Consider the following 12,135-nt stretch of genomic DNA (forward strand, 5'->3'; position numbering starts at 1 on the left):
TTTGATGCAGTCACTAAGCTTCACGTCCATAAGATTAGATGAAATTTTATACTGGTTGTTACTCAAGAATTACTTCGTATAAATCTCCATGACACAAAAACAAATACCTACTTGCAAAATACAACATATAATTTGGTAAATTATTCGGAATTATAGAGGATGCAACTAAGCATCAAACAGATTAAAGTTGATGCTTTATTTATTTAACTAAATATATCTTCTTCTTTTTTTATAGAATTATAAGATTTACTAAACTTTCTCCTTTTGATATTATGATTTCATTTATGTTTACTTTATAAATGAATGATATATTGTTAATGCTGATATTTAAGAGCATTTTATGATGATCCTTAACTGCCTCTCTTAAACCAGTGCCAAAAGTGCCTCCATTGCTATGTTGGCCACCTCACCAGCCCTGCCATCTTCCAGTCTTTGTCCTCCTCACCCATCCGATGGCCACCATAAACCCGAGCAGCAAAAGGTTGGCCTTGACAAGGAGTAGACCAGAAATGCCACGAGCATTGGCACATGGAGGCCTTGAAATCCTCTACCAGAGTTGACCTCTTTCGTATTCTCTAGTGTTCTTAGGCAGCTGCAACAGCAACACCACCAACCAAACTGCTTCATCACCCCCACATGGACACCAGTTGTGCGCATTACTGCTCCCAATTCCATGCCAGTAATCATAAAAGAAAGGAAGAGAGAGGGAAGGGGAGCGAGAGAGAGTCGGAAGTCACAGGAAATCACCAAACAAGGACACCCCAATGAGTGATGCACAGGTAAGTTTCTTTGGTACTGTCTGCGCTTTTTTCTCGGGGAATCTCTCTGCGCTGGGACCCAAAAGTTTGAGTCTTCAATGCTCATTAATGGGAGCAAGGAAGAGCACAACCTCCTTTGTTCTTTGCTGCTTCCTCGATGATCTTTTCCCCCTTCCTATTTGTTTTCTGCTTTTGACAGATGGTTGATGCATGGGTTGGTCCCCTCCAGCTCAACATGGTGCGGTTTGGAATGGTGTGAAGAGGTCTGCAAGCAGGGCAAAAGACAGAACAGAAGCTGCACTTTTGTTGTGGTGTGAAACGTCTTCCTTCATCTCCTGCCATCTCTGTTTGTTTGGTTGGGAAATGAAGGGTGGGTTTTCCTTCTCTGGGGATTATCTGGGTTTTGGAGCTTGCTGAGGGTGCTAACTTGTTCTACAGTTTGGTTTTTGTGCTTGGGTTGCAGATTCATTTACATTAGAGGTTTTGGTGGGGATTGGGGAACTTGGGGTTGTTTACCTGGTGGTCCTGGTGGTGATCTTTTTGTTCTTTTGCTTTTGTGTGATTAGGTCTGGGTTTTGTGGGTATGTGGTGAAGAACTGGTGCTTGTTTGGGGCTGTTTGTTCGCTCTTCTATCTTTTGAAGGTTTGGTGGTGGTTTTGACTGCTTCCATGTGTGAGAATGGCCTAAAGTTTGGATCTTGGAAGGGATTGTTTGAGGGTTTCATGGTGGCCTCCGTTCTTTGTGCTTTGAGCTCTTCTGAGTTCTCAGTTTCTTGAGCGATAGTTAAATTTCCGACCTTGTGTGTCTTTTTCGGGTGATGTGTTGGTGGGCTTTTGATTCTTGAGCACGGTTGTGCCTGGAAACATTCTGGTATTCTTGGGGGATTGGGGTGTGCTCTCGAGTTGGTCTCAGCTTGCAGTTGACGGTTTTTATTTTGGATCAGGTTGCAGGGATTTTGGTACTGAGGTTGAGGTCTATCTCTGAAGCTGACTGCAGTTTTCTGTGAACATGTTCCTGTGAGGCAACAGATTGATGGAGAATAGCTTATGGCCTAAACTTTTGAGCCTACTTGTCGATTACTGAAGATCGCGGCGCGTTCAGAGTGTGATCTCTGGTTATTGCCAGGTTCTGTTTGGATTTTTTTTGCTCTGGCCATTTCATTTCAGAGTTCGTTCAGAATGGCCTGCAAGAAGCTGGGATCAAAAGCTGATGCCTTTCAACGACAAGGGCAAGCCTGGTAAGCTGTATATTCTGCCTTTTTGTTCTAATGATACGCATATATTCTAAAGTGATCTTAGAATTGCATCTAAGCTATCTTCTATTCTGAGTGGTCAGAAACTTGTGACTCAATTGATAAGATCATTGTAGATCTAAAGCCAGTATTGTAGTTTACGAGATGTATGACTTTCCAAAAGTGCAAGCTCTTATTTATGTCTAGAAGTTACGGCCTCTGAAACAGGCAGTCTTTTTTGGATTAGTTTTGTCTATTTTACTAAATTTGACAATAGAATCCTTAAAAATATTATCTGAAGTATATTATTCATGTAAGAGACTCCATGAAATATACAAGTCTATGAAAAACTGATTGCTATCGTTATTTGCTATTTCTTTTTAACTTCTGCAATTTTTCCTGACTTGTTGAATATTATATTTTTCTTGGTGAATTTATTAGTATGGTTGTCACCCTAATTTCAATTCTACAATGTTCTACAGTTTCACAAGCAAAATAGTCTTATCTTGACAATGCTAAATGGAACCAACATTTATAGAGGTTGTGGCACAAACAGTTGGTGGCTTGCTGCACATTGTCCCATGAATTAACGGTTAAAGGGTAAAATAAGAAGGAACAAATGGATTTAATTATTAAGAATTAGTTTATCCTCAAGCTCTAATTGTTTCTCTTAGTTGTTGTTGGATACTTGGATATGCCATGAATGTTTAGATAAGCACTCCAAATTTAGCCCAAATCGGACAAGCCCATAGTATAGGTGCCTTGTTGCCTCTATTTGCTTGTGCCACATAGATTTAAAGAGAACTAATCCTGAATGGTCACGGCATTTTAAGGAACAAAGATAAAGGGAAATCAACATCCTGAGAAAATTAGCTTTGCAACTACAGGAGCGTTTTCAGTGAGGAATTGGGGAACAAGATTTTCAGGGACTAAAGTGAAATTATTAGATCTTTAAATGGGATAATCATACTTGAGTTATAAAAAAATGGTGGTCTGCTGCACGAGGATCCCAGCAATATAGGGTCTAGAAATTATTGTGATCATCTTTGTTTGAGAAGAGCATACACAGCGATAAGAGTGCCCAAACAGGAACAAGATTCATATGGTGTGCAGTTCTCTAGGTCACCTCTTCCATAATAGTGGCAATACGAATATCAAATGAAAAGGCTTTTCTGAGTTAAAATTTTCTCTCAAAAGATTGCTCATTGAGGACCTCAATTGGTTTTGCTAGTCAATTTGTGGTCCTAGAAATCAGAAACGTGAAATATAGGCATCATATTTGGTTAAACACTTGGTTTGTTTTGTGTATTTTCTTGGGTCTATGACTATTATTAGGAAGTGAAGGTTAAAAGTTAAAAGCATTTGTGATATATTGCAATCGTCTCAAATAATTGCTAAGATCTATTAACCATGTAGAAATGCTTCTGGACTCTGAAGCTTCTCCATGCATGCCTGTGTAAATTGTGGTTAGCTTGAATAAGGTCCTTTTCTTTATTCATCATAAACTTGCTAGGAGATAAAAAGGCATGCTAGAAAAACAAAAACTGGACTGTTCTTTTCCTCCTGCAGTGATCTGAACCTTTTTTGCTTTTTATGTGGCCTAAATCCTTAAATTGCCCCTCTATATGAGAGGATAACTATCTTGAATCTTTACTATGGTCAAATCTGTTTAGAAGTATTTTTCACTCTCCATTTTGTTTTTTCTGTCAGGTTATGATAAAATTGTTCTATATGACAAACATTATTGTAGTTGCATGTGGATCACTTGTTATTTGTGCATTCTGCAGGTTCTGCACTACTGGGCTTCCAAGTGATATTATTGTTGAAGTTAGCGAGATGTCCTTCCATCTGCATAAGGTGAGGTGATTAATCATTAAATCGAATGGGACCATACTTGTATTTAGCTACTATCTAATGCAATACCTTTTCTTAAAAAGCTGACGCAATTAAGCATTTAATCAAACGAGAACCCATACACTTTGGTGTTACGTTAAAGTTGCTCCTTCATGACACTAGTAACTATGGTTCAAGTCGCTAAATCCTGCAAACGCAATATTAAATCATTTTGACACATATTTTGTGTTATCAGGCAAGGCACTAATATTTTGAACAATTTTAAGTTTCAACATTCTTTTTCATGGAGGCAAGGAACATGTTTAGCTCCTAGCATTGTACAGCATTGTTGTCATTTGGGTCAAATCAATTTTTGTTGTATTAAATCTCGATATGAAGATTAAAATTAAATGAGTGCTGCTACTTAGTAACTGTTTGTTTCTTTGTGGGTTTTAATTTAGATGGAAAAGAAACTTGAATTTAATATAAATGCATAAATTAGACACAAACTCTCTTGTAAAATGAAGCCTCTAGATCGAAACAAGTCGCTAATAAGGAAACATTTCATGTCTAAAACAAATGGAATTGTTGCTGCCTGAGATGGACAACCAACTTGCTTTTCCAATGACAGATAGAGTTTGTTATCAGTTGTTTCTTTACCATTGAAGAGAATAATTTTTTACGAGACCGATAGAACTATTATTTTGTTTAGTGGTCTAATTTTCTCATAGCCATTGTTTAGGCCAGTTTGTCATTTTCTATTTGTTCTTCTCCTTATTAATTGTAATTTTGTCCAACTCATGTTAATTTTATTTCCAAAGTAGCTGAATTATGTTATTCGCTAATTACATTTGTAATTTTTTCTTGCAGTTTCCTCTTCTGTCAAAGAGTGCTCTCTTGGAAAAGCTTATTGAGGAGAGCTCTGATGAAGAAGATGGTTGTGTAGTGAAGTTATGTGATATGCCTGGTGGGGATAAAGCATTTGAACTAGTAGCTAAGTTCTGTTACGGTGTTAAGTTCGAACTCACTGCCTCAAATGTTGTTTTCCTGCGCTGTGCTGCTGAATATCTTCAAATGACAGAGGAAATAGCAGAGGGCAATTTGATTGCCCAAACAGAGATCTTTCTTAGCCAAGTTGTTCTTCGTGGCTGGAAAGATTCGATAAAAGTGCTCCAAACCTGTGATAATCTTCTCCCTCATGCTGAAAATCTTCAGATCATTAAGCGATGCATCGATTCTTTAGCAGTTAAAGCTTGTACAGATCCCAATCTCTTTGGTTGGCCTATGATGGAGCATGGTGCAATGCAAAGCCCAGGCGGGAGTGTTTTGTGGAACGGAATAAGTACGGGAGCCAGACCTAGAAACTGCAGTTCTGATTGGTGGTACGAAGATGCATCTTCATTGAGTCTTCCCTTGTATAAGAGGTTGATCTCAGTCATGGAATCTCGAGGTATCAGACAAGAGGTCGTAGCAGGCTCCGTGACATCTTATGCCAAAAAGTATCTGCCTGGTATTAGTAGGCGTCACAGTCTGGCTCCTGTAGCTCTGACTGCTGCACCATCTGAAGAAGAACAGAGACATCTCCTCGAAGAGATTGTGGGCTTGTTGCCTTTACAAAAGGGTGTTACATCAACTAAAATTTTATTTGGACTTCTTCGTACTGGCATGATTCTGCGAGCTAATCCAACTTGCATTTCCAACTTGGAGAAAAGGATAGGACTGCAGCTAGACCAGGCAAATTTGGAAGATCTACTTCTGCCAAACTTTTCATATTCTATGGAGACACTCTACAACATCGACTGTGTTCAACGAATTCTAGAGCACTTCTTAGCCATGGATCAAGCTGCTGATGGGGCATCTCCTAATTTGGTTGATGATGAGCAGTTAATTGGTTCGCCTTCTCTTGCACCCATTACTACTGTTGCCAAGCTAATTGATGGGTATCTAGCAGAAGTTGCACCAGATATCAACTTGAAGCTTCCAAAGTTTCAAAATCTGGCTGGTGCAGTACCTGATTATGCACGACCACTGGATGATGGACTGTATCGTGCTATTGACATCTATTTAAAGGTAATTATTCAAGTACATTTTATTAATAATTATCATGAGGTTTCTCCATGCGAACTAAAAATGTAAAAAACACTGGAAATATGGGTCTCCACTACTACAAACATGTTTGTTCTTTTTTCCTCATAAAGAATATCACATATGTTGTAAACTTCAACAACAATCTGTCAAATGATCAATATCATTGTTTCATGTTAATTACTACAATGCCTAAATTTTTATTCCAATTTTCCATTGTGCTGTTGCAAAATTGTTGATGATGTGTAATATATGACACATTTGCAGGCACACCCATGGCTCAATGAAGCCGAAAGGGAACAGCTCTGCAGGCTGATGGACTGCCAGAAACTCTCCCTAGAAGCCTGCACTCATGCTGCACAAAACGAAAGGCTCCCGTTACGAGTAGTGGTTCAAGTTCTTTTCTTCGAGCAACTTCAACTGAGGACCTCGATTGCTGGTTGCTTGCTTGTTTCCGATAACCTTGATGTCTCACGGCCTCTGAGGAGCGGTCTGGTGGGTTCAGGAGATGGCGGTGGGTGGGCAAGCGCTGTGAGGGAAAACCAAGTCTTGAAGGAGGGAATGGATAGCATGAGGATGAGGGTGTATGAGCTCGAAAAGGAGTGCACAAGCATGAGACAGGAGATCGAGAAGTTGGGACGAGGGAAGAGCAAGTGGAGTACTGTTTCAAAGAAGTTTGGATTTAAGCTCAAGTCCCAGATGTGCAGTGCCCAAGAGGAGTCTGTAAGCGATCATCAGCAAACCGGAAGCAACACCATTGAAAAGTTGCCAGCTAAGCTCACTAAACACAAGCAGCAGCTATCCACAGATGCATGACCATTTCCCGTGAGGGATCAAGGTTTGTAACTCTAATTTTCTGGGGTTTTTTCTTACATCAGGAAGTTGTGAATTCAGTCTCTTGGACAAATGTTATTTTGAGGTTTGTCCTTCACTTTCTCTTGTGTATGAAATAGTACTAATCTTGTGTTACCTATATGTTTCTTACTGGTGACTGCAATGCTAAAACCGCAAACTCAAAAAATATATATCTGTTGGAATTAGTTTTTCTTCTTGGATTCTTGTCACAATTCTGCTGAGTCATCAAACTTTTACATTGTTGTCTCAATGAAGTTCAACTAACACTAGATGGCAACACACACCTGTAAGCACTACTATGCCTTTGAATGGGATGATTGACCTTGGAAGATGAGTTAATCTTGGGTTAATTACATGCTACTTACCAGTGATTGTGATGCTGCATCAGCAAATTAGAAAGACCTGTATCTTATATGCTTACTTCTTGGTTTGTTGTCACATAATTCTGGTTGGTCACCAAACTTCTACATTGCTCCATCTCAATCAAGCTCAACCAACACCAGTTGGCAGCATATACCTGCAAGCATTACTATGCTATTAAATGGGATAGTTGACCAGGGAAGATGAACCTGCCAATGTAGAAGTTTGTCCAGACATCAAATGCTCATCACACAGCAGAATTCCTGGTTGGTGGGTGAAATATCCATTCTTGTTCTTTCTTTTCTTAGTAGTTCTTTGAACCTGCTCACCTTGATCAGCTTTACACTAGTCCTTGTCCCCACACTTGTCAAATCTCCATGAATGGGGTAGTTGACCTTCTCCTCCTCTGCACTCAATGCACCATTTCATGGTGGTAGTGTAGTTTATAATATGCAAAGATCTCCAATGTTGGCTTGCACTTAGTTCAGCTAGAAGTTTCAATTTAAGTTTTATGTTGTTTTTGCACTTTCCATCACTTAGTGGAATTGATTGATGGCTTTCTGTCCATACTATGATGTGATTAAGTTTGTCTTGCAAAGTGAGTATGAGAGCTTCATGTGATTTGGACTCCAAATCATTTTTTTTTGTCACAAACACAATTATTATGTTGGTCTTCAGTGGAAATGGATCAGAAGAGTCTTTTGAGTTATGAACTGACTATAATTATGCGGTTAAGTGCATGCCTTTGCCAATCACATGAAACAACATCAATCCCAATAGTTACTATTGTCAGAAAGTGATGTTCATTGACTTTGGGAAATTCAAAGAGAGGGAAGAAAAAAGGAACTGCCCCTCAAAACTTTATGGGAAATTTTAGAATAATTTACCTCATTATTCATTCAAAGTTCGATTTAAAAAAAATAATTAACGTATCAATTTTTAAAAATTCTCGTAGAATTATTTTTTTTCAAAATGATGATATTACCTATATTGACCATCACTTCTACCTAATATCGTTACCCTTATCTAACCCCATTAGCCCTCATCAGATCCATCCATGCCTTTGTAGATCTTGATAACTCGTGCCTTTGTAGATCTTGATGACTCGTGTCGAACTTGCCATGGGCTACCTCGCCGCCACTATTCTCCCTCATTGCACGAACCCCATTAGCCCTCATCGGATCCATCCATGCCTTTGTAGATCTTGATGACTCATGTCAAACTTGCCATGGCCTACCTCGCCGTCACTATTCTCCCTCATTGCACAAGCAACCCCTAGCCTCGATGGCCTACCTCGCCGTCACTATTCTCCCTCATTGCACAAGCAACCCCTAGCCCCCGTTGCCCTAACTCGCCTCTCCTCTACCTCACCAAACCTACCGCTACCTCCACCTGCACCTCCTTCGTTGGTCCACAAAGATAATGAAAACAAAGTGCACAAGGGTAAATTCAACGAGACAAACGAAAGGGAAGTGGCGATAAGGGCCAAGGATCACCTATGCTACAAGCAAGAACAACAAAAGCAAGACACATAAGGGCAAGTTCGACGAGTAAAATGATCTTTTCATGCCAGAAGCTATAAGAATTTTTAAAAATTAAAACATGAAACGAGAATTTATCAAAACAAAAAACTTTTTCTAAGAATTCACCCTTGTTCAATTAATCAAATCATAAATTTCATAAAAATATAATATAAATTGTTACTTGTGATACTTTATATTTTTTTTATTCCTTATTAAGTTTATTTTTGACCCCTTGATTGAAATCCTAGCTTTACCAACTACACTTAAAAACACTCAACTGAAATCACTGTTGTTGAAATATATGAAACAGCAAGGATATTACATAAATTGTACTAAAACAATCCTTTGGGACTCCACACAACAAGCTCCTGGCTCACTGTACATTTTATATACACAACAAATCATCAAAGCACCCCAATTTACAGCAAACAAGTGCAAAGTGTCAGTGGATAAAGTATAGAGGTCAAAGGGTGAATGCTTGATGAAAAGTACTTCCTTGGATCTTAGCTTCCTCAGATTGGGACATTATGCATCTCACCCAAGGATGTACAAGTCAATGGCACAACAATCATAATGAGAACCCTTCCAAGACTGGCTTCAACACAATCTCAATAGGATGAAAGACTCCAACATAGATGCAGCAATTTGGGCAGAAATTTGCTCACTATGCACTGTGAAAAGCATACTGAAGGAGCACCCTCACGTTCTCGACTTCTAATACCGCATGCATCATGTCTCTATCTTGAGAAGAGAATTAAGGGATGTGCTGTTGAACCGTTGTGCGAATCCTCTTATCACAAGAACAATGACGTCCCGCATATGTCGAGTTTGCACCATCAAGTCCACTTCATTCTCACCATCAACCACAATCTTGAATCGGTGTTGGTCATTGCGATAAAGTTCAACCTGCAAAGTCCAGTGAGATGTCAATATGCACGAGTCTGTGGAGTCAATGTTGTAATTGGTCCATTTGAAAGGAATGATTAAATTCAGTACGCTCATCTTTTGGCCATATGCCTCAGCTCATCAATTACGTTTATTGCTGGGCATCTACTGGGAAAGCATATCATAATTTTTTAAGGATCTTAAATATCTTCACCAATTATCTGCATGACCATCAAGAATCATGCATGCTACCAAAGAATTCACAAGAGAATCAAGTAAATTTGGAATCCACTGTGCTTCCCCAGTAGTACACGGGAATGAAAGAACTTACATGAAAAGGAGGAGCATATGTTCCACGGATTTCGGTATTTGGAAATGAAGTCTTAGAACCAGGTTTAACAACTTTGACTCTCTTCCTGTTGACTTCTAGAATTCTTTTCTCAAGATTTCCTGCTCCTGGAGCCTGTAAAATTGATGCAGGAAGAATAAACAGTTTTAGCTTTGGAATCACTCAGTTCTATTTGATCAATGATCACAGAAGAGAACTACAGTTACCTCCTTTGCAGACCGGTTTCTCTCACACAATGCCTGTTTCCAATAGAAAGAAAAGATTGTCAACTTCCAGATATGATAATTGTCCATAAAATATATTTATAAACAAGACCTCTATGTTCAAATCTTTTGAGAAAATTCCACAATAAGCCAATGAGGTTGCAATCAAAAGTACCCAATGGTCAAACTAAATTTAGCTCGAAACAATTTCTGACTGTTACTCTATATCATTGCTTCCAATTTTTAACACTATAAGCCCCATGTACAAAGTATGGCTAAGAACGGCTGACCCAAGGTCAGCATGCAGCATGCCACATGCCGCATGCCATGCCAACCCAAGATGGATCCTCATTCACTTGTCCTGGCATGTGAAGTTGATCAATATTCATGGTTGGGCATTTATGTCCCGTGCAGGAACAACCTTTATCATGCGATAGCATAGGATACCTTGTACACAAATGTAAATAGATGGACAGAAACTGGGAACAGCCCCAGAAGTCACAAGCCAGATGATCAAGTGTAAAATCACTGTCAAAAGGAAAAGGATATTGGGCAATATTTTGGGGGGGGAGGAGGGGGGAAGCCAAAAGCAAGCAGTACCTCAAACTTCACAGATCCAAGCTCCAAGTTCTGCTTCACTTCTCTGTAAACATCTGGCTCTGCAAATGGGTAAAAGAGGTAACTGAATACAACCATAGGAAACTGAATGATGGAATGAAGCTAAATAGTACACCAAGCTTTTCCGAAAATGTTAATCAAATTGGTTCCTTAGGTCAAGAATTTGTCAGCATTAACATAGAAGAAAACCAAAAGTTCTCCCCCAAGTTTTGAACATTGAGCAATAAATAAAATAAATCAGATAACCGTTAGTTCATTCAACTAGCCCGGGTAACCAACCAAACAAATCTTTAAACTTCTGTGTTTTCCAATAATAGTACAATTTCCAAAACAATCATATACTTAAGGTGACTGTAGGACTACCACACTGTTGCAATTAAACGAATAAGAAAACATGTTATTCCACTCATGAACAAACTGCAAATAAGCCACAAGTTCTGCATCAGACAGTATACAAAAATACACAAATCATGTTCATCTACAAGAGATCCACTTGAAAATTCATGGATGAAACCGTTTGACTTAAAAATGATTTATGCATTTTTAGTATCATTTACAATGTCCTTTTCCAACAAGTTATCTCTCCGTATCTTTGGGCAGTTTTTGAGGGGAGTGAGCTCAGGTTGCCGGCAAATGGAGATTCTCTATACTTACAAATGGCAATATCTTTTTATCTGTTTATGGTTTACAAATCTAACCTACCAGTTTTGTGAATGGAGGCAACTACTGGATCCAAATGGGACCCACCCGTGGAAAAATAGTTGCTTCAAGTCACAAGACAAATAGGTGAGACTGGTAAGCCATAAAAGTGCAGCAAAGATATTCCGGTCCACATTTGCAGTAGAGCCATGAATCTTGCATTTTAAAATGCAACTCAGCTATTCGATAACTTACATTTATTATTACAGCATGGCTACTTTTGTTTCGTTACTTGCATTTGTCAATTGCAGACTATTTATCTATTGTGCACTGGGACGAGCAATGTTTGTAGGGATTGGTGGAAGGACAATGGGCAGCATTGTAAAGATAGGCAGTGGGAAGGGCCGCTTTGGTCAAAGTAGGAGGCAGGAGATGTGACACCCCCATTTAGTCCCACTTTAGAAGTTAGAGAAAGTTCAAGTGATTTATAGGGCTAGAGTGAATCTGATATTACTAATTTGGACTTGAGTATTTTGAGCCATGTGGTTCTAAGCTAATTAAGTTAATAGATTAGCTGTCCTATCGAGAAAGATTATGGTAGTGGAGAGAACTGTTATTGGACAGTGAGATTCCCACATTAGAAATATCTATGGTCGGAGTTTGAGAAACATTGAAGTATGAAGCAACTACCAGGTTGGGTCTCACTTGTACCATATTAGGATTTGATTTGACAATGTTAAGCCTTAAGTGTGGTGAGATTGTGACACCTCAATTTAATCCTATTCAAATCTTCAGA

The 12,135-nt window shown here is 39.0% G+C and overlaps 2 protein-coding genes across 7 annotated transcripts in view; one reads left to right on the plus strand and one right to left on the minus strand.

Moving 5' to 3' along the window:
* The first annotated feature begins 337 nt into the window (after positions 1-337).
* Positions 338-6,947, plus strand: LOC135585408 (BTB/POZ domain-containing protein At1g30440-like). Of its 4 annotated transcripts, none has more exons than XM_065126886.1 (6): positions 338-779; positions 958-1,069; positions 1,702-1,995; positions 3,777-3,846; positions 4,693-5,892; positions 6,175-6,947. In XM_065126886.1, the coding sequence occupies exons 3-6, from the start codon at positions 1,937-1,939 to the stop codon at positions 6,721-6,723; spliced, it is 1,878 nt and encodes a 625-aa protein (XP_064982958.1). In that variant the 5' UTR covers positions 338-779; positions 958-1,069; positions 1,702-1,936; the 3' UTR covers positions 6,724-6,947. The 4 variants fall into 4 exon arrangements, with proteins under 4 accessions (XP_064982958.1, XP_064982957.1, XP_064982959.1 ...); XM_065126885.1 differs by having other exon boundaries at positions 386-779; positions 958-1,128; XM_065126887.1 differs by lacking the exon at positions 338-779 and having other exon boundaries at positions 859-1,069.
* A 1,971-nt stretch (positions 6,948-8,918) lies between these two features.
* The window catches only part of LOC135585413 (187-kDa microtubule-associated protein AIR9-like), a 40,561-nt gene continuing 37,344 nt past the window's right edge, over positions 8,919-12,135 (minus strand). For all 3 annotated transcript variants that reach the window (XM_065126891.1, XM_065126893.1, XM_065126892.1), the window contains exons 35-38: positions 10,683-10,741; positions 10,086-10,118; positions 9,862-9,993; positions 8,919-9,551 (exon numbers count right to left, since the gene is read on the minus strand). In XM_065126891.1, coding sequence (XP_064982963.1) covers positions 9,375-9,551; positions 9,862-9,993; positions 10,086-10,118; positions 10,683-10,741 — 401 coding nt within the window. In that variant the 3' untranslated portion in view covers positions 8,919-9,374. The remainder of the gene's footprint in view (positions 9,552-9,861; positions 9,994-10,085; positions 10,119-10,682; positions 10,742-12,135) is intronic.

Source organism: Musa acuminata, chromosome BXJ2-9 (assembly GCF_036884655.1).
Source record: "Musa acuminata AAA Group cultivar baxijiao chromosome BXJ2-9, Cavendish_Baxijiao_AAA, whole genome shotgun sequence".
Classification (NCBI taxonomy): Eukaryota; Viridiplantae; Streptophyta; class Magnoliopsida; order Zingiberales; family Musaceae; genus Musa; species Musa acuminata.

Excerpts from the sequence above, each read along its gene's own strand:
- LOC135585408 (XM_065126886.1), top strand. The coding sequence starts at position 1,937 with ATGGCCTGCAAGAAGCTGGGATCAAAAGCTGATGCCTTTCAACGACAA. Across the intron at positions 1,996-3,776 it reads CAACGACAAGGGCAAGCCTG|GTTCTGCACTACTGGGCTTC; the intron begins GTAAGCTGTATA and ends TGCATTCTGCAG. Across the intron at positions 5,893-6,174 it reads CTATTGACATCTATTTAAAG|GCACACCCATGGCTCAATGA; the intron begins GTAATTATTCAA and ends ACACATTTGCAG.